At 42.8% G+C, this 27,418-nt stretch overlaps 2 protein-coding genes across 7 annotated transcripts in view; both read right to left on the minus strand.

Moving 5' to 3' along the window:
• MYH11 (myosin heavy chain 11) overlaps window positions 1-1,518 on the minus strand; it is a 108,167-nt gene extending 106,649 nt beyond the window's left edge. For all 5 annotated transcript variants that reach the window (XM_027614100.2, XM_027614099.2, XM_027614097.2 and 2 more), the window contains exon 1: window positions 1,396-1,518. The gene's annotated coding sequence lies outside the window, so the exon portion shown is untranslated. The remainder of the gene's footprint in view (window positions 1-1,395) is intronic.
• Window positions 1,519-8,861: 7,343 nt separating this feature from the next.
• CEP20 (centrosomal protein 20) lies at window positions 8,862-23,890 on the minus strand. Of its 2 annotated transcripts, XM_027613704.1 has the most exons (5): window positions 23,831-23,885; window positions 20,576-20,773; window positions 18,439-18,523; window positions 13,420-13,556; window positions 8,862-9,105 (listed from the first exon to the last, which is right to left on the minus strand). In XM_027613704.1, exons 1-5 carry the CDS (start codon window positions 23,856-23,858, stop codon window positions 9,029-9,031), a joined length of 525 nt encoding a protein of 174 aa, XP_027469505.1. In that variant the 5' UTR covers window positions 23,859-23,885; the 3' UTR covers window positions 8,862-9,028. The 2 variants fall into 2 exon arrangements, with proteins under 2 accessions (XP_027469505.1, XP_027469507.1); XM_027613706.1 differs by lacking the exon at window positions 13,420-13,556 and having other exon boundaries at window positions 23,831-23,890.
• Window positions 23,891-27,418: the final 3,528 nt, after the last annotated feature.

Here is a 27,418-nt window from a genome sequence, read left to right on the forward strand (position 1 = left end):
CAGCTGTGTGACGCTGGGCAAGTTACTGAACCTCTCTGAGCCACAGCTGCCTTTTTACATGATGCCTCTTTTAAGAGGATGTTGCGGTGTTCAATGAGATAAATTACATCAAACATTGCTACAGTGCCTGGTACATACATATCCCACCAGCGGTGGCTATCTCCCTGGAAAAGCTCGGAAGGAAAACATCCTCCCACAGAGATTCAACATCCTCTATTACACACTGCCATCCAATGCCTTTCAGTCCAGCATCTTCAAGAAAAGGAAACCAATCGAGAAAGACCAAACAGAACACAACTATGCACATCGGCTTACTCACAGTCTGCCCTGCTTTCCCTTTGCCAAACCCTGGCCACTTTGCAATTTCGTCCATCCGTTCTTAATACTGGTACTGAACACTCTCTGTCTTGGGCTTCTAAATATTTTCTCTGACTTCTTGATCAGCATGGCTTCGAATGGTGCCTTTCCTCAAGCAGTGAAACCCCCACCCACTCTCTGTGCAGGGAGAACACTGCAACAGGCACGCATTTTCTCCCTTTGCCCACTTTGGGCAACGAGAGCCACATTTGTAGCACCTGCTGTGCAGGCATGCCCGGCCCCTTCCTACCTAATCTACCTGCGGGTCAGGGATGCAAATTGAGCCTCAGGCATCTGTCTGGGTATCTGAAGCCCCTGGGGTCAACCTGCATAAGATTTTTTTTTTTCACACTTTGGCGGGGGGTGGGGGCCGGGGGGGTGCGGTCTGGAAGAAAACTGGGCTGTAAGAAATAAACTGGATCATAACCAGCCCTACCTCTGCAGGGATATCAACAAGCACATCCTCTAAACTGATGCAAAACACTCCTCTTTCTGCAGAGCATCTGCCCATGTGTTTGTAATTGATTTAACACATCATCAGCAGAATTAAGCCAGGCTTCCAAACACACCTGGAGCGTTACTTTGCTCGCCTCTGTGACTGGAAATGACTTTTCAATGAAGTTCAGGTGCACTTTATCTGTGCCTAAGATAAAAGTTAGAAGCTGAGGGAAGTTGGTCCTCTGAGATTTTAAGGGATCACATCTCCCAGATTTGCCTTATAAGAATAGTATGGGACTCCTCTTTTTTTTTTTTTTTTTTTTTCCCCTGGAGATTCTAGTGTAACTGGAGGTGGGCCCGGGCATCTGTCTTTAGTAAGTACCCATCATTGACAGCCTTGGGAGAAGCTGGTTTGGGGAAAAACCTAGGCTGCCGGGGCAGAGAAATGAAAATTGTGAATTCCCACCTCCTCACCATAGTCCTTGAGAGGATGAAAACCAGAACATCTCGCGACTCGCCAGCCCCTTTAGGATGCCCCATGGGACCGTCAAACCCCCTACCCAATTGCGCCCACCCCCACCCCAGGACCACGCTACTTACAGATCTCCCAACTGGGGGGACAGCGGAGAAGAAACTGGGTGGAGAGCTCAGATCTGGCACACCTCCCAGGCAGGGGAGTCCAAATCTCCCAGTTCGCTCGGGACGCCTCGCTTTATAGACCCGGAGCTGCCCGCGGGTGGGAAAGGGGAGGCGGCCCGGGGGGGGGGGGGCGCAATGCGGGGGGAGGGGGTCCCATGCTGCTCCCTCCGCAGCTCCCCCTGCAGGGCCCTGAAAGCGCAGCGTCTGTGCGGGCCCTAGGGCGCACCTGCGGCCGCGCGGGAAGGGGGGGGGGCGCACAATGGGCGGGAGCGCAGGGGGCTGCGGAGCCTTCGGGGCAAGTGTGTCACCCCCCTCCTCCGCTCTGGGACAGTTACCGAGACTCTGATTCCCACAGAAAGGGGTCAAGCGGCCAGCGTCTAGAGGGGATGCTTGAGAATGGCTTCGCTGGGTCAGTGCAGTGCACGGATTTTAACCGCTTCCTCCCCACGGGCGGGCGGGGGGTGGCGGTGTGAGGGGGTCTGAATTGTCACCTCCCCGCCCCACTCTTCATTTTATTCGCCTCCCACTGGCTGGACACGGGGCCAGCCGTGCCGCATGAAGGGTTGAGAAAGGGGATTTTTTGAACTTTGCAAAGTGCGAGGCAGGAGCCCCTGACTGCTGGGAATTATTCGTGAAAGGGAACTTTTTATTTTTCCCAAATTGCCATCCCCACCTCCACCCCCAAGCAAAAGAAGAAAGGAAAAGAAAAAGAAAAAAAAAAAAAAACCTCTGCTGTGACTTAAGGCCTGGCTGTGCCTTCCGCTGCCTGCCTGACCTCAGGCAAGTCATATCCTTGCTCTGAGCCTCAGTGTCCGCAGCTGAAAAATGGGTGCGTGCGTTGGGGCGGGTACCTTTATGTAATTTGCAAGGTGCGTGTCAGGATCCAAAGAGAAAGTGGGTGCGATCCCGCCCTTGCAAGTTCCCAACCGTTCCTCTCCCGCCCAAGAAATTCTTGCAAATGAAGAAGCTGCTTAAAACTTCACTTAAAACTTAGGACCTCTCTCCCCTCCTCCCTCCGCGTTCGTCTGTCTATCCCTCCTGTATATCTGACACAGATCCATCATGCATTTTGTCTTGCGGTCACTCTGTATGTCACTGTGTCCATCACTGTCTCTCACTTTGTCCTAAGTCTCCCTGTGTCTCAAGCCCGGTGTCTCTCCCGCACATCTCCCTGTGTCTCGAGCCCGGTGTCTCTGGCTCCAGATCTCTCTGGCTGGCTCTCTCCCTGGCTCTCCGGCTTCTCCCGCACGCGCACAGGCCATAAAAGGAAGCCGAGGCGGTGGGCTGGCCCCGCGCCAGGCCGCGGGGGCCGGGGGGGGGGGGGTGACCCGCGCGCCCAGCTCCCCGCCCCGGTCCCCGCCCCGCACGGGCTCCGGCTTCCCGGGCCGGTCCTCCCTCCCGGGGCGCGGCTGGGGGCGCAGGGCGGGCGACAACCCAAAAAGGGCAGGCGCGGGCTCCTTCCTGCAGGAATTCCCAGCGTCGCATACCAGCCCGGGGCTGCCCGCTCCCCCTGACTAAATATGGTGCCGAGCGGCGTCCCGGCGCGGCGGGCGCGGGGGAGGGGGCCCTGCCTCTCGTGGCTGCGACAGCGGCGCGCGGGGACAGCCCCCCGGGCCCGCGCGGGCTCCAGCTACTCCCAGCGGCCAGAGGGTTTGGGGAGAGGGTCAGAGGCGGTGGGAAGACCTCTGCCAGGCTCTGTGCCCTTGGTCCACAACCCCTCCCCTGGTAACCAGATCAGGTGGGGGGGGCGGCTGTATCAATACCCCCATTTTGCAGGTGAGAAAACTGAGGTCCTAGAGGTGTGCTGAGATCTGCCCAGGCTCTCGCTGGGACTGGAGCCCACCGTTGCCAGGATTCACTTCCAGGGAGATTTTAAAGCGAAATGCCTTCCCAGGGTGAATTGGCTTATGGGCTAAAGACAGGTCTCTGAGGTTAGTGGCCAGTGCCACTTTCTAGCTGTTCCAGCATGGACCAGTCCCTTAAAGGCTCCGTGACTCAGTTTCCCTACCTGGCTGTTGGTAAACAGCCCTTGAGATGATCCATGCAAAATGAACATAATTGTGCTGTTTCCTGGTAGCTGTTATTATTCTCAACCAACTTGAAACCAAGTAGGGTGGCACAGGCCTTGGGCACGTGATGGTGAGTGAGAGCCTGTCCCTCCTGCAGGGTCCCCGCCACAGGGCTCAGCATCTCAGACCCTCTTGGTCACTTCCTCATGCTTCCAACGTCCGGCTCTCTTCCTTTCTCACCCCTGAAAACACGCGAGGGACCGAAATCAGAGTCAAGAACGGCCAGAGTTCTGCTGACTGCACAGCTAGGGGTAAAGATCTTCAGAAAATGATGGATAAGTTGCTTCTCCACATGCCTTTTAGTGTCTGCACTGTAAAAGGAGTGGAAATTGTCCCTGCGTTGGCTGGTACGGACAGGGTGCAGGGCAGAGGGTGATGGAAAGGGAAGAGTGAAGTTGACCCCCACCTTCCCGTCCTGGAAAGAACCCAGAGCAGGCTGTCAGAATCGAACTTGTTGGCCTCAGAGTAAGAGCAGGTATCTTGACTGGAGGACTTAACACTGGTACTTCAAAGGGGTTTTGCATTTGACTCCTTAAAGAACTTGTTCGTAAAATTTAAAAAAGAATCCTTATAAGCAATTATTAATAAATGGAGGGTTTTTTTATTAATAAATAAAAAAACACTGAATTTTACTGCATTCTCTTTCCTCTTCCTTATAACAACCCTATGAAGTAGGTACTTTATTTTTTCCAAGATTTTATTTATTTGACAGAGAGAGCACAAGCAGAAGGAGAGAGAGGGAGAAGCAGGCTCCCTGCTGAGCAAGGAGCCTGATGTGGGACTTGATCCCAGGACCCTGGGATCATAACCCCGGGCCGAAGGCAGCCACTTTAACCGACTGAGCCACCCAGGCGTCCCTGAAGTAGTAAAAAAGATTTTTTTTCTTCCCATTTTGCTGTTGACAAACCAGGTTGGTGAATTAAGTAACAAGCCAAGGTAGCATAGCTATCTAGTGCTGGAGCAAGAATTCCAACGCCATATGTCTGATCAAGTCCAGGTTAAGTAGACGGGAGGTTTACACATGATCTGCAAGGCACCAGACCGGAAGCCACAGGACAGTCAGTGAACTGGGACTGGTTCTTCTCAAGGAGGGGGGCAGATGAACAGAATCTTTGCCTCAACTACTTTACTGGGTTGTTAAATATGATGATGCACGTGAGGGCCTTATATAAAGTATTTCATACCTTTCTGGTACATTCTATGAGTGCTCAGGGACAGTATGTGTACATAACAGTCATTCATTCAATATCTGTCCAACGCAGAAGCTCAGATGTTTGAATCTTCAAAAGCGCATTGTAACAATAATGAAGTCAAATGCCTGTTTTATTTCTCATGGCTCAAAAAGCCAGCTATTTTAAGATCAAGGGGGAAAAATACTTTTAAAAAAGTGTTACTTTGAGAGCTGTCCAGTAAATTTCCTTGGCTTGTCTTCTTTGTGAGGTGCTGTGTAATGGGAGTTTCCATGAACTCATGAAACAAGATGGCAAAGGGGAAATTTCTCTCTTGGAGTCTTTCCCTCTTTATCAAATAGCTTTGTATTTGCTTTTGGCTTCAAAAAGCTCCAAAATGTGATTCCCTCCAGTTTTTAATAATATCAAAGATTGGGTCCAAGCATGGTTCACTCCTGTGTGTGCTTCACAATCTAATCATTCAAAAGTGTACCAACATTCAAGTCCTCCAGCCCAAGATGTGCACAGTGCTGTGCCTTCTTGTGAATGAAGGGACATCATTCCTGGCCACAAGCCCAGCTCAGCTCTATCTCTTGCACAAAGGCACTTCTGTTTCACTCATGATGGCTCCACACTTCTCCAGGACAAGACTGCATGGGAGACGGACTGGCAATGCTCTTTCCTTCATCAATTTCCGACTCTGGTGTCTTGGTACCAGATTCTCTACCCTCCATTAGGAAGGGTCCTAAAATTCTCAAAAGTAGTTTTACAGTGTCTTACAAAACGAAACATATTCTAAACATATGAACCAGCAAATCATACTCCTCAGGATTTACCCAAATGAGTTAAAAGCTTACATCCATGCTAAAGCCTGCACTTGGGATGTTTAAAGCAGCTTTATCCATAATTGCCAAACCTTGGGAGCAACCAAGCGGCTATTCAGCAGGTAAATGCACAATCTGTGGTACACTGAGGTGATGGAATATTCTTTGGTGCTAAAAACAAACAAGCTCTCAAGCCGCGAAAAGACAAGGAGGAATCGTAGGTGCGTATTAACCAAGTGAAAGAAGCCAGGCTGAAAAGACCACATCCCGTAGGATTCCAACTATATGACATTCTGGGAAAGGCAAAACTAAGAAGATAGTTAAAAGATCTGTCGTTGCCAGGGGTTGGGGGGCTGGAGGGATGAATGGGCAGAAGTTTTTTAGGGCAGTGAAAGTACTCTGTGTGGTACTACAATGGCGGATACCTGTCATTATACATTTGTTCAAATGCATAGAATGGACAGCAGCAAATATGAACCCTGATGTAAACTATGGACTGTGAGTGATAATGATGTGTCCGCGTAGGTCCACCCATTGGAACAAATGTGCCACTCCTTGGGGGGGGGGGGTGCCATGAATTGGGGGAGTGGATAGGAGGTGTATAGAAACTCTGTACACTACACTCAACTGCTGTGAACCTAAGGTTGTTCTCAAAAATAAAGTATATTTTGGGGGGGGCGTATGGGTGGCTCAATCAGTTAAACGTTTGCCTTCGGCTCAGGTCATGATCCCGGGGTCCTGGTATCGAGTCCCGCATCAGACTCCCTGCTCGGTGGGAAGCCTGCTTCTCCCTCTGCCTGCCACTCCCCCCTGCTTGTGCTCTGTCCAATGAATAAATGAAATCTTTTAAAAAATTAAAAATAAAAAAAATGAACAAAGACCATACAATCTTTGCAGAATGGTTAACAAAAATCAAATACCAAGTGGCTGGGAAGCATTGTCCCAAATGCCTTTAAAGGCATATTCTCACAATGTTAATCCTTCATGTACACTTGGCTTTAGGTTGAAAGAACAGATCAAATTTTATATAATCATACAGGCATGTGAGTCATATACAATTGCATTCTTGCACATAATTATAAAGCTATCAGTTTACTCTGTGCAAACATATATGCTAAGCTAAATTTATCATCTTCAAACACCACCTCTGCTCCTGCTGGGTTTTTAGACTGCCCAGGTTTTATATTTCCACTTTTCCTAAACCCCTCTTCAGTCTCAATTCACATCCTATTTTTCTGTAAATCCAAATCTTCTCCTGAAACTTCTCCCTATTTCTGGAGGAGAACTTCTCCCAACAACCCCATGAAAACCACCAGCAATGATGTACTGATGTAGTTTATGGGGTATGCGAATAGTTCAATGGGTCCTCTGTATTTCTATTTGTCTTGTCTTTCCCTCAGTTTTTTTTTAAATGTCTCAGCCCGTGCACCTTTTTCAACAACTGGCTTATAAATTAATTGACACCATTCAAAAATCCTGAGTATAAAAATTTCTAGAGCAGATTTTTCAACCGAAGGTCCTTTGAGGAAATCACAAAAATCTCAGAGTTTTGAAAATAGGTGGTTTTTCTCTTTTGCAAATAGAAAAACATACTAGTAAATATGCTTTTTCGAACCCCTAAATGGCCCCCCAGGTTACAATACTGTCCCCCTGGAGACTGACACCATCAGCCTCCTGGATGAAGACTAAGTGTTGCAGGGTGATGTGGCTGATGCCAGGGGCCCACACACGAGGAAATTTCCCCTCCCTCCACCTCACACTATACCCTCCAACAACTAGGCCGCTGGAGATCCTGAAGGCCAGCCTGGGGAACCACCTCCAACATTCTTCCTGTCCTGGTGCCCACCTCTTGGTGACAGAAGAGTCACAGGAACACCCTTTGCACAAAGGCGAGTTGATTGTTTTTTATTAAGTAATACATTGAAAGTATAAAAGTTGCCTAGGTACAAACAAGTTATAGAATAATGCATACAAATGCGCTATGGACTACACGTGACAATTCTGTTTAGCAGTAACCAAAATTATAAACTCCAGCATTTCTTCTTAATCTAGTCCTGCATGATTGTAATTTCTGAGGTAAACTTAGCATCCACTGCCAACATCCTTGGATGTAAACCAAGTCCTCTGAGAAGAATACAGATACTTATATTCCCACATACAATACAGTGGAATTTGTAATTGTTATCAGATACTACAGATTTGATTTGAAAAATGGAAATGAGCCCTTATAGTACTTCTACGCCTCTTCTGTAATCCTAGCTCATCAACAGGGCCTCTCAAACTCCTCTCACTTGTAAAGTATGGCTTAAGGGGATTTCTTTAATAATTTTCTGCATTCAGATAAAAATTCTTCGTTCATCTGTAAGGACTGAACACTGACCAACACCAAATATACACTCAAAAGTTTCAAAAGACAGAACAGAATCGACACTCTGAAGAGAATGCCAATTCTGCCACCTACAGCCCTTCTCACTTGCCCTGTGGAAAACATTCAAGTTAAATGCTGTCGGTATGTGGGCGCCTGGGCAGTTTTGCCGAATACACTTTCTGACTTCTGCCGATCACATGCTATTATCATGGCGGCTGTCAGTGCCATCTGTCTGGAGACTCCACTTATAAAAATGTCTTAGTAAATATCAAAATAGCATTTTAGAGATAGCACAGGAAGAGCTCTTACCATTTTTCTATCCCAAGAATAAAAAACTGACATACAGTGAGTCCAGAAAAGTAGGGACTGGCTCTTTTAGAGCTCACCTTGTGATTGCACAACTGAAGGCCACATGGAGGTTAAACAATGCCATCTTTTAAGAGGTGCTTTCTGGTATTTCTCCTAAAGCCTGTCTCTTCATGCTTATTCCACATTCTTTATATAATAAAATAAACTCTTTGTTTTACTTACAGCAAAATTAAAAGAATTATTTCCCCCTCTACCTTTTAATTAAATCTTCCAGTAGAAACCAAAACGGTCTAAGGAAAGAAAAACCACTTGTTACCTAGTTTAAAAGTTCAAATTTAGATAGAAATTCAGATATTCAAACTGAATTATAAACGGTTATCTGAAAAACCGCTATCATAAACAAAAAACCAAACTTCACAGGAATTTTTTCTGGCTTTAATGTTCTTTTAAGTGTTTTTTAGAAACGTAAATGAATTTTTCTACAAATCCACATAATTCCAGCCTGAAGGAAATTTAATTACTGTAGCCTTGTTAAAGAGCAGAGCATATGGCTATAAAGACCTGAATTTTCTTTTTTTTTCCAAGAATAACGGGGTACTAAAAAATCCTTCCAGTTCTCACAAATTTAAAAACCTTTCAAATACTTTCTAAAAACAATGTATTTTCTTTCGAGTCAAATCCAGGAAGCTAGACGACAGAGTTAGCCTTTATTCACAATTGTAGCCAAACAGGAGGGGCTAAATGTTTTGCAGAAACTCAAATTTCTACAAAGGACAAATATTAGTGATGTATGTTGGTTATGTTGAGAGAATAAATATGTCAATTTTAAGACTAAAGATGCCCCAAATGGAAATGTCATCTCTTCACCGCTTGAGAAACAAGAGGCTCTTCAATGTTAGCACTATTCCCCTTCTCCGTTCTTAGGTGGTCATCTGAAATGAACAGAAACCAATGTCAGTACTTATCCCAAGTCAAAGTAGGCAGTGTGAAGACATATCCACACATATTTTTGGATGTTATGTATTTAATATTGTAGGAGTTCTTTAGATGGCTTAGAACAATGAAATAAACTCACCATTTTAAAAACATTATTGAAGTCAGAAACATTTAGTACTAAAGACTCACTGTCAAGTGTTTTTAAGGGAACAGAGAGCACTGTGGAGTAAACCCATGTGTAAGGAGCAGTTACAAACTTCTCTTACATGATATGTAAGGAATGGAATGAGAGAAAGGACAGGGTATTCAATTAACATTTTGAGGGATGCCGAAGTTCTTCAACTAAAAACAAAAAACAAACCACCTTCAAACAGACATGCCTCTCAGCAGCACCCTCTTGTGGCAAGAAAAAACTAGCAGAGTTTACATTTTCCTACCCACATCAGAAAATATCCAAGAAGTTGTAGAAAATGTTTTTCAGCCGAAGACACAACAATAAAGCTCCGTGAGAGTTCAGAAGAGCCCAGAGCCCCTGTGACCACCCTCTGTGCTCTGGTAATAGAAGGGGTCCTGTCACTTCTGTTGAATTTTTGTCATGGGGAGAAAGGGCTGGAAGGCAGAAGTGCCTTGGATTAAAAGAACCTGAAGAGACTTAATATCCAAATGCAACAAAAATGCAAGGCGAAGACTAAATTCTGAGAAACCGTGAAAAACAGAAAATATTCCCTAGACACTTTTACACTGGAAAAACCCATTTTTGTGATTTTGATGACAGGAGAAAAAGAATACAAATTTAGACAGTTGTTAGAAACATGCAATTTTAGCACCAAAAACACACCCTGGATTTTCTAATTCTAAAGACAATCTGATTCTAACCCAGGCCTGCTAGTCCCTGGCAGCTGATCGTCCTCATAAAGACTAGAGACTGCAGGTCTGGATCACGGAGGACTATCTCCCTCGTTTTTAGGCAGCTTTGCTGGACAGAACAAAATTAACAATATCCTAAGGCCACAGACATTTTAGGTTTTCTAGAAAAGCATTACTAAGAAGTATGTGATGCATGCACTTCACAGATGTGCAATAAAGTTACACCGCTAATGATCTTCTGTTAAAAAATATCTGGTCTTTTACTTATAGCTAGAACCTACTTTGCCTGCAGTCTCTCAAGCACTGACCTCAGCAGCCCTAATGAACTGGTTACCATCCCGGAGGCAAGTGTGTCTACAACCGTTCATTTTTTCCAGCTCTTTGGGAGCTGTGATAAAAGTGCTTTGGTGTTGGCATGCTTTAGACTCATGTTCACACACATGACAATTTCATCTTAGTGTGTTCTATCTCAGTTAGATGAGCTTCTGTAGAGATCAGGTACTGTAACATAATATTTTACTATTTTCATAACCTTTCCATGTTGTCAACACAAAACATGTTTCTATCAAACAGTAAGCTAGGACTGAGAAAGATGCTGAAAGTAAATGCTGATGTGTGTTACTGGGACAAAATGCCATTTGTGGCTACCAATTCTTCGCAAATCATTGCACAAAGAGTTCACCATTATCAAGAAAAGTTTTGATGGTCAAGAAAAACAGTTTGCAAAATCCCGGTTCTTCTATTAGTTCAGCCGTCCTCCTCACCTCTGAGCCTGCCAGGGAACTTCCCACAGAACACACACCCAAAGCTCTACTGACTTGAACTGGATTCTCTGATGTCTCTGGAGGCCCCAAACCAACTAGTACACCCTCTCTCTCTCTCTCTCCCATGCACACACACACCCACGCTCCAGCCCTCCCACCTCCATGGTATGAAGCTACCACTAGCTATTCTACCCACATCTCAAAAAAGAACAGAACTGGGTTAAGAAATACTCTGTTACTTGTAACTTGATTATTAGTCATTAGCCATGAATGAGATGGATTATAAAAAGCTTACAAGCCATGCAATGACATGGATGGAGCTAGAGAGTATCATGCCAAGAGAAATAAGTCAGAGAAAGACAAACACCAATGACGTCACTCATATGGGGAATTTAAGAAACAAAACAAATGAACAAAGGAAGAAAAAGACAAACCAAAAAAACACTCTTAACTCTAGAGAACACACTAATGGATTACCAGGCGATAGGGATTAAGGAGGGCACTTGTGATGAGCACTGGGGTGTTGTATGGAGGTGCTGAATTGCTATATTGTACACCTGAAAATAAATAAATAAAAATAAAAGGTTTGTAAGCCAGAAAAGTGATTTCTCAAGAAGTTATTTTTGCTTATGGGACTGAAACTACCCATGTCATTGGTTTGCTGTGTTACCAGGTGTCCACGTGTACAATATCCCCTGGTGGCAATTAAATAGAGAAACTGGTATTAGCATATATTCTTGGTAGGTAAAGCCTTTTTGGAGGGGAATTAGACAATATCTACTACATTTTTTTATATGCGTATGCTTTGAACCAGCAACTGTACTTCTAGGCATCCACATAAGAGAAATACTTATGTGGACAAAGAAGTAATTCTATATTGCAATACGGTAAACTTAAAAACATAAAAGTTCATCAGTAAGGGATGATTAGCAATACTATGCAATACTACACAAAGTTAAGAATGAGGTCGAAGTAGATCTACACATATTGACAAGACAAGGGAAAACAAAGCACATGTCAGGATAACATGTCGAATAGCAGTACATATAAATTTACATGCACAGAAATGAGTCCGGACGGAGACTCCCCCCAAGCTGCTAATAGGGACCTTCCACGGAAGGGAGGGAGATTGGGGAGTTAGGGAGAGACAAGGGGGAAGAGATTCAAGAGGATTTTATGTTGTATTATATGAATGCTTAGAGATTTGTCTACTTGTGTGTTTTGTTTTGCTTTTAAAGTACTTGTCAAATAGTAGCCACTAATGACAGTTCCTTATCAAGCCCTGAAAAGGGAACTAGGAAAACTTCTTCACATTCTTTAAGTGTAAAAGTGTACAGGAATGGCACTTGCAGATGCTGATTCTGCTAAAAATGATCAGCTGTAGGCTTTAGAGGAGTCACTTAACCTCTCAGTACTGGTTTTCTCAACTGTAAGGTAAGGAGGTGGGGGTGATTTCTTTTTCAATGGTCCATTAGCTCAGCGTTCTAAGATACACAGATGAGTAACTCTTAGCAAAAACAGAAATAACCCACAAAAGAAGTAACCTTGCTTCACAAATACTTCGTTTTCAGATCTTAGGAGACACAGCAAATATTTAACGGAATCAATACTGCTCATAGCAGTTTATGAAAACTACGAAAGACAATTTGTATTTTAGATGTTTCCTAGAAGTTTATTTCAACATTCAAGATTTAGATTTGTTCTGGTTATCTGCTGCCTGAGCCCCACCTCTGACTGTCCTTAGAAAGGGATCAACTCTACCAAGGTTGGAAAGAAGGAGCTATAAACCATTCAGTTCAGATTATCAAATTGAGATCCTATTGCTGATGTGATCACAGCAACTGAAAGCTCATTTAAAGAGTGAACATTCTGAAAGAAATAGGGGCTATTCTCCTAGGAATATGTTATCTGTAGGTAACTATCAGTCTTCCACCAACAGTATCCAAAAAATGCAAAGAATATAGACACCTGTGACTTCTCTATCTGTATTCAGCAATCTTGCCTTTCTTCAGTCTTGGGGGGGAAAAAAGTGATGATTTGATAAAAATCTCTTTACCGAGTATGCCAATGATCTAAGCTGTCCCAAAGAATACAAATCTATGTGAAAATCAGGTTTTTCCATACTTTGGCATAGAAACAATATCTAAGAATTTTGTCCAGTCATTCCCCCATCCCCTCAAGATTCTCTTTCCAAAAACCATTTTGTTTTTTGGAGGATAAGTAACACAGACTCAAACTATATTAGATGTAAGTAGAATTAAACTGTGACTCAAAAGCTCTGGAAAAACTATTCCTGAGAGAAAAAAAAATTTTTTTTTTTAAAGAATTTATTTGAGAGAGAGCACAAGCAGGGGGAGAAGCAAACAGAGGCAGAGGGAGAAGCAGGCTCCCAGCTGAGCAGAGAGACCCACATGGGGCTCAATCCCAGCACCCTGAGATCATGATCTGAGCCAAACGCACTCACTTAACCGACTGAGCCACCCAAGTGACCTGAGAGAAAAATATTTAAGAAGAAAAAAATACTCGGAGCACCTGGCTGGCTCAGTCAGTGGAGCACGTGACTCTTGCCCTTCGGGTTGTGACTTTTATTTTTAAAAATAAAATCTTTAAAAAAAATTAAAAAAAACGAAGAAAAAATACTTGTTGACAGCTAAATGGTGAATCCCAGGAAATTCATACCCCTTTGCTTTCTTCTGCTAGGTTGTTCGCCAAGATTTGGGTTTGGAGGCTGAAGTGAAGACCGTCTCAGAAATGGATTTTGGAGGTCATCCTTAGTTCCATGCAAGAAATGAGCTAAAATTCCATATAAAAGAGGTCTGTAGCAGGAAGAAAAGCAAAATCAATTAAAATTGCAGATAGAGGAAAAGCTTAAAATCTCTCTTCTTTAAGGCAGTCTCTGCCACCAAAAGGGCCAGGTAATTCTCCAGACTTAAAAGAAAGAAGATGCACAGTTACTATCCAAATTGCAAACTATTCATGCTTTTCTAAATCGAAGAGTACCATTTAACTCGAAAGACAATTTAAAAACCCAGAGAACCCATGTTAACAACTTAAACATCATCTAAACTGAAATACAAGGTCCATCCATCAATACACAGGAATTCCGCCTTTCAAGTCCAGTTGAGATTTCCCAGTGCCTAGCACTGTCTGATATATAGTAGGTATTCAGTAAACACTTACTGGGTGAATAAATCCTTACCTAAAGAAGGTCATACGGCTTGAAAGCCAGACTGCCTGGGTTCAAATCCTGGCTTCACCACTTGACCTCAACAAGATTCTTAATGTCCCCACCCTGATATATGTTTCTTCCTCTATAAATGAAGGTAAGTGTAGCCCTTACCTCCTAGGGTTGCTGTGGACTAAATGAGTTAATAAATATCAAGTGTTTAGAACTGTGCCTGGCACATATTAAATGGTATATAAATGTTAGCTATTCAGGAGTTGAGTAAGAATTAACATTTAATAAGCTATTTTTAGGGAGGGAGGGCAGGTTAAAAAAAGGCTATTTTTACAGTTTACAAAACACTCTAACCTCTTTTTTTTTTTTTTTTTTTAAGATTTTACTTATTTATTTGACAGAGAGAGACACAGCGAGAGAGGGAACACAAGCAGGGGGAGAGGGAGAGGGAGAAGCAGGCTTCCCGTGGAGCAGGGAGCCCGATGTGGGGCTCGATTCCAGGACCCTGGGATCATGACCTGAGCCGAAGGCAGATGTTTAACAACTGAGCCACCCAGGCGCCCCAAACCTCTCTCCATTTTATCCTCTCCTTGTGAATGTCCTAATCATCATCCCACCACAGCTCAGGGAAGATTTGCTGGAGACTCCTCTGTAAGTAAACAAACTTTCTACTTGAATTCCAAGTCCCATACTCTTTTCATGACAATAATCTGCCTGGTGATTTCTATTAGTATCCCAGCACAAAGGGAAGCTACTTGCTGACAATGAAGAGAGGTCCAACAGAAATGTTTTCTTCGGGGCGCCTGGGTGGCTCAGTTGGTTAAGCGACTGCCTTCAGCTCAGGTCATGATCCTGGAGTCCCGGGATCGAGTCCCGCATTGGGCTCCCTGCTCAGCGGGGAGTCTGCTTCTCTCTCTGACCCTCTTCCCTCTCGTGCTCTCTATCTCTCATTCTCTCTCTCTCTCAAATAAATAAATAAAATCTTAAAAAAAAATGTTTTCTTCGTTTCTAATCTCATCATTGAAAATACTATTTCACTGATTTTTTGAGCTATCTATTTATTAGCTAATGTGATAGTTTAAAGTATGATATTCCTTTCCCTTCAAAAGGTGGAGCCTAGGGGCGCCTGGGTGGCTCAGTTGGTTAAGCGACTGCCTTCGGCTCAGGTCATGATCCTGGAGTCCCGGGATCGAGTCCCACATCGGGCTCCCTGCTTGGCGGGGAGTCTGCTTCTCCCTCTGACCCTCTTCCCTCTCGTGCTTTCTCTCTCTCATTCTCTCTCTCTCTGAAATAAATAAATAAAATTAAAAAAAAAAAAGATGTTTAAAAAAAAAAAAAAAGGTGGAGCCTAACTGCCCTCCCCTGGAGTGTGGGCTCAAGTCACTTCTATGGACCAAGTAAGGTATTAAGTGACAGCACTGTGCAACTTCCAAGACTAGGTCATAAAGCACTGTGTACCATGGCTGCCTCCGTGCCTTCTCTCTGGCCACTCTCTCTGGGGGAAGTCAGCTGCCACGTCATGAGGACACTCGAGTTGTCCAAGGGAAAGGTAGCCATGGAAGGAATGGGGGCCTGTTGCAAGCGGCCATGTGAGCGAGCCACACAGAAGGGGATCCTGCAGCCCCAGGGAAGCCCTTCAGATGAGGACCTCCCTGGCTCCATTGTAGCTGGAATCTCCAGCTCTCTGCTGAGCACCAGAACTGCCCATAGATTCCTGACCAACCACAGATAATAAATGATTGTTGTTTCAAGCCACCAAATCCTGGGGTGCTCAGTTATGCAGCAGTAATTAACTGCTTGCATACCAACTTCTTCAGACCATGACAAGAGCAGGAAAGTAAGTTTCTCTATTTAAGGTGCCTCAACTCTTAGGAAAGCAATATATCTTTTATTGTAACTCTTAGATCCAGGAATGTAAGATCCATCTTTTGTTTAATTTTAAACCCATGTTTCCCAAAGAGCTAACTGGTTCAAGATTTTGTTTTTAAAGATTTTATTTACTTATTTGAGAGAGAGCGAGCCCAAGAGGGTGTAGGGTCAGAGGGAGAAGCAGACTCCCTGCTGAGCAGGGAGCCCGATGTGGGACTCGATCCCGGGACTCCGGGATCATGACCTGAGCCGTCTCTTAACCAACTGAGCCACCCAGGTGCCCTGGTTCAAGCTTTTCAAGTTTGAACAATTTTGTTCTTAAATTAACATCAATGAAGTTTTAAGATTTAAAATTTTTAAGATTCAGACATTTTTAAATGTTATTAGAAAATTTAAAGCTTGCATATTTAATCCACAAATTCATGGATGTTAAGATTTTTTTTAAATAAAAGTTAAAAAAAATTTTTTTTTAAGTTCAGCCTTACCATAACCTTATTTGCAATGGTGAAACACAAAAACTCTGAAAACTAGTTTTCTTTATAAATTTGGCACAAACTCATTTGGTGTCACGGCTTGACCTAACTAAGGCTATTCTAGACTTTATCCTACTTTGTGTGAAAATTCTTGTTTTCCTGAAAAATAATGTATTTATGGAGAGGCACATTATGTTCACACTGCCACGTGTATCTAGTATTTGCTTTACTTGCTGTATTACTTCTTTCCCCCCAGCTTTATTGAGGTGTAATTGAGAAATAAAATTGTAAGGTATTTAAAGTGTACAACATGATTTGATACACACACACACACACACACACACACACACACACACACACTGCGAAGGGATTCCCCTCATCGAGTTAAGTAACATACCCATCACCTCACCCATTTACTTTGTGTTACTTTCATGGGTGAGAAAACATTTAAGTTCTACTCTCTTAGCAAATTTCAAATATACAATCCATATTATTTTTTAAAATCTGAAAACTTCACAATGGAGATGTTTTGTTTTGTTGTTTTTATGGATGTGGAGCCCAACATGGGCCTTGAACTCAAGACCTGAGCTGACATTAAGAGTCCGAGTCTTAACCGACTAACCAGCCCAGGCAGCCCTACAATGGAAATGTTTCAAACAAAGCAGTAATTGTCTTTTAGAAAGCCCGCTGTTGGCGGTATGAAGGTAAGTTGGGAAAGAAAGTGACTAGAGACAGAAAAGCAGACAGATGGCTTCTGAACAGTGCAGAGGCAGAAGTCACGGAGCCCGCAGAGTGGCGGGCAGAGAGAGGGAAGGAGCCACAACTGTACATGGACTCTGAGTTTAAGACCCAAATGGCTATATGAGGAACCTACAAGGGGGGTTTAAGGAGGTGAAAATAACACATTTAATTTTTGGACACACTGAGTTTGAGATGCCAGCAGAAATGTGCGTCCGTAATTCAGAGGATCTGTCAGATTTAAAGTAGAGTCACCAGCATGGAGGCATCGTTAAAGACTCAGGCATACTTAGAAAAGCGGGTAAGGGGACAGGAAGAAAAGTTTTGTTAAGGACAAAACTTGGAGAGTGCTCATGATTTAAAGGAACCCTAAAGGAGCCAATGAAGAAACTGAGAACACTATTACGGATAGAAAAACCTAGACAGTAAAGGTTCATAAAAGACAAATGACAAAAAATGTTTTAAGGGAGAATAGTCACTATTACAAAATGCTACAGAAACTCAAGTAAAACTGAGCTTCTCAAATTGGAAATACAGATATACAACCACTCTTGGTGCCGGGGACTTGGGACAAAGTACAGGATAAAAGTGGCATATGATCCTGGAACATTAATTGTACAAAGATTTGTGGGAGAGTTCAATGTAATTGCTGTATCAGTTATAACATTTTTATGGTAAAACAATTATACCATGAAGCAGAAAGAAAAAAATTCAAGAAATTTTTAGAAAGGGAAAACGCTCAAGACTTCAAAGAAATTTCTTGCCCGGGGGGGGGAAGGGGAGGCCCTGCTTTGAGTGTCCTAGGTACATTTTTTTTTTTTTTTTGCCATTCAGGGATCCTCTGGAAAAAGTTTAAGCAACTTCAAGGTAGGAATAGAACTAAGAAACTACTAGAAAGTGGTCACCCTTCTTTTCAAAAGCATAGTTTCAGTATAAATGGTGAAGGAAGAATTTAATATGCAAAGAAGGCAAAAGAGGGGAGAGTAACAAAATGAATGTAGATGGTTGGTTTTCACTAAGTTCGGTGGTAAAAACAAGTTCACTGGTTTTTTTTGGAGATCTGAGTATATTCCTAAGTTGAAGTGAAGGAAACAATCAGAAGGAAGAGTTCATCATGAGGAAGAAAACAACTGATAGATTAAAGCCTCAGAAGAAAAAAAAGGGATGCATCAAGAAGCCAAGAAGAGTGACCCTTAGTGAGACAGATGCTCAGTTCTCTGAAACCACAGGAATTTTAGCTCCAGAGAGCAGAGGCCTTGTCCTGTTTATTGCTACACACCTAGGATTTGGTGCAGAGTCAGACGCATACTCGAACCAAATAAATACCTGCTTAATTAAAATGAAATAAAACCACTATGTGATTACAATTCCAATACAATATCCAAAAACTTACTTGTAAGTTTTTATTTTTAAAAAACTTTACTTAAAAAAACTTCTTACATTGTATTATCCTTTGATTCTTCAAATGCATTTAGTTCACGGATGAGAAACTGTCTGTCCAATGGAACTACAGGTTGACCAGATTCTAGAGGAAAAATCATGAGTCTTTATTCACCTAAAAAGCACATCTGATTTTGGTAAGAACCACTTACCAGTTATACAGACTTTTCAGATTTTGGAAGAGTGATGATGGCACATACCAAGGCAGATCCAACTGTATGTGACTTTATGATTTTCAAAATATCATTTTATGTGTAACTTAACAGAGCTTAACATAAATTCATTTTTTAAATCCCCCAATTTTTGCTTGGGAACATATGTTCCTGCATACTGGACTTCAGAAGTCTTTTTTTGAAGAAGCCTACAAATTAAACACAGGACAGTAACAATATCCATTTGGTGGCAATAACTCTATAAGTAAAATTAACCCAAATATCAAGTGCTGGCAAGGATAAAGGGCAACTGTATACTCTCATCCTTTGCTTTGCTAGTAGGAGAGCAAAATGGTACAACCACTTTGGAAAACAGTTGAGCCATTTCTTAAAAAGGTAAGCATGTACTTATTAGCACACATAACCTAAAATCCCACTCTTAGTTCTTTACCCAAGAGAAGTGAAAGCTTACATTCACACAAAAACTTGTGGTGAATGTTTATGGTAGCTTGATTGATAATTGCCAAAAAATATACACAACTGGCCTTCAAATGATAATAGATAAATTGGCATAGCAATACAAAGGAATGCTGATATTCGGGGCGGGGGGGGGGGGGGGGGGGAACCAACACAGCTGAATGTGAAATGCATTATGCTAAGTGAAAGGAAACAGACTCAAAAGGCTACATCCTGAATAGGCTCATTTATATGACATTCTGGAAAAGGCAAATGACAGGTACAGAAAAAAACAGATCAGTGGTTGTTAGGGGTTGGGGTAGGTGAAGAAGTTGACTAAAACAGGGCACAGAGAATGTTTTGAGGTGATAAAAATATTCTCTGTAGTGATTGTAACTGAGGTGGTAGTTACACAACTGTATGCATTTGGCAAAATCCATAGAACTGTACACTAAAAAAGGTATATTGCATTGTTAATTATACCTCAGTTTTTTAAAAAAGCCAAGACACTTAACATGAAATTTGACTATTGTGACTACATTTCATTCTAGGGAAGCCCAGGTCCAAGACTTAATTCATTATATTTTCATAATTTTCTTCTTTTCTGAGTGTTAATAGTATTATATAGCCATCTACAACAGACTGAGGAAAGTGGAGGCTGATTCTGAAGATCCTTAAACCACTAAAACTCACCAGTCTTATTCAGTTAAGGTATGTGCTTAACATTAAATACAAGATATAGAATGTTAATTTAAAAAAATCTATTAAATGGAAAAGTTCCAACATCACCAAGAATTCATTCTCTCTTCCAAAATCTACTTCATGGTCTCTTTTTTTTTGATGAGGCATGAAATAGTCTTAAAGCTCAGATTAAACCTTAAACAAAGCAATCCTTCCAATCTCATTTCTCCCCCAAGCCCAGAGGAAAGTCTATCCTGATTAATGTGCATTCTTTTCAGTTACTTACTTACTTTCTTCAGAAATAAAATATGAGATAAATATCTCTTTAACGGCCCACCTCCTCCCCCCAACACCACTTCTCTCCCTTCTATCATTATAGTGAGTTTGGAGTTTACCTTCCCAATCCTTTTTAAGTGGGTTCCGGGCCAAGCGCAGAGCCCAACTCGGGGCTCAAACCTGAGGCCCTGAGATCAAGACCTGAGCTGAGATCAAGAGTCGTATGCTTAACTGACTGAGCCTCTGAAACTGTATTTTTAAAGCATCTACACAGAAAAAGGCTGTCAGCAAACAAAATGTAAACAACTTTTTATTTAGTATCAGGAAACACAGATGACTTTTCAAAGTATGCACCTAGTTTAAGTGTTTAGGTATTTATTTTCCCCTACAGTACAATAAGCCCCATGAGAACGTATTCAAGCTATGGAAAAAGCCCAGGAGATTTTTATGTCCCCGTCACCTGGATGACACCGTGTGGTAATGGAATTAGATTTTCAGCCCAAATATTTTCTGAGGAGTGAGGGAAGGGAAAAAGCAGATTTTGTTTCAGGCAAGTAGTAATAACCTCTTACCTGATATGAGGACAGATGCTGTGTACTTATATTTGTTGAATTCCAGATACTCCCGAATTAGTTCATTAATTAGAAGGTTTTCATGAGACAATGATGGTCGGGGTTCGCTTTCATCATCTAGGGCATTGAAAACTTCAGCTCGGATCCTTGCTTTTAAATGCCCTAATACTCCCCTTTTCTCCAACGTGTCCTTTAAAACTGTTAAACATAAAACATTAATGCTTCAATTACAGATTAAATTTGGTCATTCTTAGGCATACTTTGAAGAAAACTGTTTAAAAGGTAAATGGCCTAGTAGCCATTGTTTTGATCTAAACAATGTGCTGAATGGAAGTTATCCGATTGGCATCATGTTTGTAATAAAAAATAAAGTTCTCAAGTTGCAATGATTTGCTGTTTTAATATATTTAAGCAAATTCAAGTTTCTCTTTCCAGCATCATCATCGTGGGAAGCTATAGTCTGGTATGCATCTTCAGGGAGGGAGGAAAAGGGAGCGCAGAATTATCCTTGGCTTACTGCGGCCTGAAATTTCCCCTGTCTCCTATATTTTCAAGAGCATTTATCACTGCAGACAGGTCTGTGTCACTAAAAACCTCTGGTCTAGAAAGATGGTTAAAGATAACAAGTACATCCCATAAAAGGAAGGAATTTGTTGTCTTTTGATAAAAACCTGATACCCAGATAACCCTTGGGGAATGGCCCATTCTGAACAAAAAGGTGCTTCTTTGGGTTTTGTTTTTTTAAAGACACTTATGAGTTAACTTCCTAAAAAAAAATCAGGATTTTGAAATTGTAAGCCTAGACAGAAATCTAACACGTAGCTATATCATTGCCATCTTAAAGAATCAGGGATATATATGCTGAATGTAATCTAACTTGTTCTTGATGAGCAAAGGTCCTATTACAATATCGGTTGTGATAATGAGATTTAGCCATAAATACCAGTATGGACACTGAGGGGCACAGAGCTGAATTGGCATCATTCCTTGCAGTGGTCTGGAACCTCTTTTTTCACATTGTCCCTAGTGGCTAAATAACCCAGACAATCAACACATCTCACCCACAGCGCCTAGAACATAGTAAGAGCTCAATAAATGCTACCTGGGAGCATTATAATACAGTGCTGAATACTATTGGTATAATAAACATAGTTTAATACTGTACTGTGCCCTGCCAAAGGCACCAAATAACTACACCAAAATAAAGAAAAATTAATAAATGGAGCCCAAGGAGCTTATCCATGTAGGCATAAACATAAAATCCCTTTAAGCTTTAAGATACACCAACAAAAACCTGGGTGATATGATTACAGAGACACAGTGTAGACTAAACTTTAACCTTTCTCGCCCCTTGTTTTTAAATCATCCCCTCAACCTTTTTGGCGGGTATGCAAGTACCGTTATCACCCAATCAGACTTTGTAACAGGCCCATAAAAGGAAGGTCCAGCCTTATCATATTCTTGGGATCATAACCAAACCCCGGTTCTCTAACTCCATCTTTGGAAATTAGATGGAAGAGATTTGTTTCCCTGGCCAGGATCCTGTCCCAAATACTCTGAATTAGCACACAGCACAGCCTCAAACTCAGCAGAGAAGTGAGAATTAATGAAGCTGGAGTTAGGAAGCCTATCCTTTCTCATCACCAGCTCACGCCTCAGCTGCCCTCTCCAACATAATGAGTTCTACCTCTTAAAGGCAGAACCAAGTGAGGTGGAAAAATGTGAAAATGTTTTAATAAGGTAAAACCCCAGGGGCACCTGGATGGCTCTGTGGGTTAAGGACTGACTCCTGATTTTGGCTCAGCACTAGGCTCCAGAGTGGGCATGGAGCTAACTCAAGATTCTCTTTCTCCCTCCACCCCTCCCCAATTATCCCAAGGTGTGTGTAGGGGGGTAAAAGCCCATACAATGTAGGATAATTGAGCGGGAAATACATTTTCTCTGAACACAAGGCATATTCAGAACTGGGAAATGCAGAAAAAACAAAGGGATACATCTGCGTAGGACATTCCTAATCCCCAGTTCTATTTTCTTTTCAGGTTCCATACCATTTTGCCCTTCCTTTAATTATGCTTAAAAATCTGTACCGTAAAAAAGAAAAAAAAATACCTAATAATTTCTTCAGAAAGAAGTTCTTAACCTGGCCTAATATCCCAAAGTATCTTTAAATCCTCTGAGGCTGATGCAGTATTACATGTATTCTGTATTTCATGCAGGGAGGGTGCTCAGATTCACCTGAAAGTCTGTTCTTGTGGATAAAGGCATGCCTTTTTTATGACTGTTCATCATCAGCCCAGTGCCCCAAATACACATTTGTATCAATGTTTACTGAATCCTATTCTCAAAGGGATTCAACCCTTCTCTGTCAGATCTTTAAGAATTACTGATTTAGAGTGCAAGGTCCCTGAAAACTGGAACTGGTTTCATTAAGCAGGTAGCAGTATCACCCTGCGATTAAGACCCGGGGTTCAGGGGCAGCATATCCAGGTTCTCACGCACTGCCTCCTTCTAGCTAAGTTACTTTGGGCGAGCTATTTCACCTCTCTGCATCTCAATTTCCCAATCTATGAAATGAGGCATAAAGTTGTCACACAGACTATTAGGTGACACAGGGGCTGGGCAGTGTCTGACATTTAAGGCTCACTTGCAACTATGAACACTATTATTTGCCTGGATATCTCCGTCAAAACCACCGGGCACAAGCGTTACCCGTCTGACTCGCACCTTTTGTGGAGCTGAGTGAAAAACACAGGAGAATGGCCAAGCCAGGAAAACTTTTCTACCTCCAGGTTTTCCCAATGGAGATCGGGACCTACCCTACAGGTTACAAGGATTCCGTAAAACAAGTAAGCAAATGGTTTAGGGGTTGCACCTAACCCCAATAATGGATGTGGGTACAGTAATCATCAGTCCCAAACGAAAGCTGCGGTCCAAAGCCTCGGCTCGAGCGGGGTCCGACAAATGCGCCAGAGGCCCAAAGTGCAGGACTATAGACCTCTCAGGACCCTGCGGGTCCTGCAGCTCCTCTTCCAGCTCACAGCTGCTTCCAAAACTGCCCCTGTGCGACCGCTTCCCTCACCCAGGGCCCCGGCGAAGCGGCCGCCACACCAGCCGGACGCTCTGCAAGCCCTGACGCCTCAGAACGACCCCGAAAAAGGCTGGTTCTGTGTTCCGCGCGCCCTCCTTTCGTTGCATCCTTTTCACAGGCGGAAGGCCAAACGCCTCTCACCCGGAAAACTTCCCACTCGCACTCACCAGCCTTCAGCTCGGCGACAGTCGCCATTTTTCAACCGCCGTCAGGGGCGCGCCTCGCCTTGCGCACGCGCAACTCCGCCCCGCTATGCGGCGTGGTCTATAGCCAATAGGCGTGCCTCTCTCGCGGTGCTCGGTCCCGCCCCTTTCAGTTTTCGCTCTCCCGGGTTGGGTGGGTGGTGACTGTCCGGAGGGACCTCACCAATCAGCGAGCTCTCTAGGTGCTGAGGGAGGAGGGGGGAGGAACCGGGACTGAAACAGGTTAGAGCCCTCACCTGTGGGTGCTGCCGTCAAGTTAGTGCTGAACTTTAGCTTATTAATCCTTCCATGATCTGCCCACTGCTCATCTCTGCAGCCTCAGGGACTAATTGTCAATGGTTACCATTTATTAAGCCTGTGGTTCTCAAACTTGAGCGTGCCTGGAAGACTTGTTAAAACAGATCGCGGAGCCCCACCGCTGGGGTTTCCGATTTAGTCCATCCAGGGTGCGATCCGAGAACTACATTTCTAACAAGTTCTCCAGGGATGCTGGAGCTGCTGTTCTGGGGATCACACCTTGACGCTGTCAAGTGACACTGGCTCATTGATTTCTCTATTATGTCTCCCATGTTACAGAGGAGGAAACTGAGTCTTTGATGACTGATGAGGCTTAACCAAGATCATCAACAGATGGTGGAAGCGAGATTTGAATCCAGGCAGGCCTCTTAATAATGGGTAGTCTAATGGCACTTAATAATGGGTAGTGCACCTAAGGAGTCCAAAAGCTATTTGTGAATAATTGAGGAACGAATAAACTCTACCATCCCAAGGAAATGAAGAAGAAAGAACATGGGAATAATCTAACCAAAGCTGAGTGTGAGATTCTGTGCTTCCAATCAGGAATCCAGTTCGGTGATTCCTTCCATTGCCAGGAAGACCAACACCTGTGACCTAGATGCTAGAACAGTGCCCTTTAAACTGCTAGTCTTAACCCATAGTAGGTTTTGAACTCTATTTATCAGTGGCTCCCAATGAACGTATTTTCAATGAAATGGGATGGAACAAATAGAAAACAAGTACTGGGGTTTGGAGGGGAACTTCTGTTTTGGGTATGAATGTGTGTCCTGATTCTTGGTGTATTTCTCAAAGTGGGTAGCAGTGAAAAGAAAGTTTGAAAGCCATTGTAACCTAGAGGAGTCCATTCCCATTCCAAAGTAGATTAATTTTGACCTTGTGGAACACAGATCTGTTCTGTAAACTTGGAAAGGCCCTATTCTGTCCCACTTCCTTATTCTGTAAAACCCACAGAGCCTGAATTCCTGACCAACATCTGAAGAGATTTATAAGGATTAACCAAATTCCATAGGTAAAATGTTTGAGCTCCTCAGAGAAAAGCACTCCTGGATATATTGATGAGGAACTAAGAGAGAGAGAGAGAGAGGCAAATAATAATGTGATTGATTGATTAATCGTGGTAATCATACAATAACATCCTTTAGCACTCTGTGTGATAGGCATGGCTCTAACGCTTTACTTCAAGTCCTCACCAACAACTCACACAGCAATCACGTAATAACACTGTGTTGGTGAGGATGTGGGGAAACAGGCATTACCATTCCCAGCTGGTATGTGTGTATATTGGCCCCACCTTCTCGGAAGGCTTTTTGGCAATATCTAATCAACCTTTCACACCCTACGACCCACCAATTCTAGTTCTAAGAATGTATCTAATGGATACACTCACATCTAATCACCAAGGATATATACATAAGAATATTCACTGTAGCACTGTTTATAGTAGACAAAATCTATATGTGCCTGTCAGAATGGCCGAAAGAAAAACAAGTGACAATGACAATATCAGAGGCTGGTGAGTATACATTCATTGCTGGTAGGAAAACAAAGAAATCAGTTTGGCTAGTGCTGATTAAGCCAAGCATATACTCACCGTACAACTCAGTAATCCGCTCCTAGGTGTTTACCCAGGAGAAATAAAAACTTATCTCTACACAAAGCCAGTATGAAATAGTAGCGGATTTATTCATAACTGTCCCACCTGGAAATGACCTAATGTTTTCCGACTGGTGAATGGATATAAATTAGCTGTGGTGTATGTCTGTACCATGGCATAATAAAGGCTCAATAATAAAAAGGAGTTGGCCACTGATACATGCAACAACGTGGATGAATCTCAAATGCATTGTGCTTGGTGAAAGAAACAAGACTCAAAAAGCTACATCCTGTAGGATTCCACTTATGCAATATTTTGGAAAAGGGATGGAAAGCTCCTCAGTGGTTGCCAGGGGCCGGGATAATGAAGGGGACTGTCCATAAGGATGCACTAGGATGATTTTTGGAGTCATGGAACTGTCTACATCTTGGTTGTGACTACACAATTGTATGCATGGATCAAAATTCATAGAGCTGTCCAGTTGGAAGAATGAACTTTATTGCATGGATACCTCAATCAACTTGACTTTTTCAAAGTTCCCGGAAATACCAATATCATCAGTAGAGAAACTGGTTAGTAAATTAAGGTACAGTCATAAATGAAACACAATCATTTGAAAGAAGAGTGAGTTCTAAACATATACATATGTAATTATCAGCAATATGCATAGACAGAAATTTTTAAAAGCGTAGTCCAGTAGACAGTATGCAGTGTGTCACCAATGGTTCAGAGAAAGTAAAAATACTAAGTATTTGTTTGCCTACACATGGGATGCCTCTGGAAAGATACACAAAAAAGCAAAGCAAAAATTGTCCGAGAAGGAGGACTGGATGACTAGAGGGTGATGGTCAGAGAGAGACTTCTGTCTTAATCCACAGACTAATTTTGATTTAAATTTTGATTTAATTATGTGTATGCATTACTGTGCATAACCAGGTATGTGCAGGGGTAACCTGTTCAAGCCTCCTCTTGACTGCATTAAGTACCTTAACATGCTCAGTTCTGGAAAATGTAAGGGATTTAATACTTCCTTTGACCAAGGGGAGCAAGTGGATAATCCACATCTCGGGTGGACATTCCTTATTCATTCATTCATTCATTCATTCATTCATTCATAGCACAAGCAGGGGGAGGGGCAGAGAGAGAGGGAGAATCTCAAGTGGACTCTGTGCTGAGTGTGGAGCCGACACAGGGCTCGATCTCACGACCCTGAGATCATGACCTGAGCTGAAAGCAAGAGTGGAACGCTTAACCTACTGAGCCACCCAGGTGCCGCTTGGGTGGACATTTCTGAGACATCTTCTACATAGTTCCTTAGGGGATCTCTATTGGGATAGCCCAGGGCAGTAAACATCCCCATAACCCACTCCTGCATTGGCTTCTCCCCCTTCACTATCCCCACTCCAGTTTCCCGGAATTCTTCCCAAAATAAACTATTTGCAAATCAGCCCTCGGCTCAGATTCTGCTTTTTGGGGTTAAACCAAGCTAGGGCAATGACCTTCCTATATATATATATATTCATACATAGAAAGTCCATGCAGAGTCCCTGCATGATGCCTCATTACTGCAGTCAGTTTTCTGACACAAGATCATGGCAACTGATCATTTCAAGTGGAGTAAATGGCTGCTTATGAGCTTCATGGAATCTGAATCATGAGGT

The sequence above is a fragment of the Zalophus californianus genome, chromosome 10 (assembly GCF_009762305.2).
Source record: "Zalophus californianus isolate mZalCal1 chromosome 10, mZalCal1.pri.v2, whole genome shotgun sequence".
Classification (NCBI taxonomy): Eukaryota; Metazoa; Chordata; class Mammalia; order Carnivora; family Otariidae; genus Zalophus; species Zalophus californianus.

Excerpts from the sequence above, each read along its gene's own strand:
- CEP20 (XM_027613704.1), bottom strand. The coding sequence starts at position 23,858 with ATGGCGACTGTCGCCGAGCTGAAGGCTG. Across the intron at positions 18,524-20,575 it reads AGCATCTGTCCTCATATCAG|AATCTGGTCAACCTGTAGTT; the intron begins GTAAGAGGTTAT and ends TTTTTCCTCTAG. Across the intron at positions 13,557-18,438 it reads GAATCAAAGGATAATACAAT|ACCTCTTTTATATGGAATTT; the intron begins GTAAGAAGTTTT and ends TTCCTGCTACAG.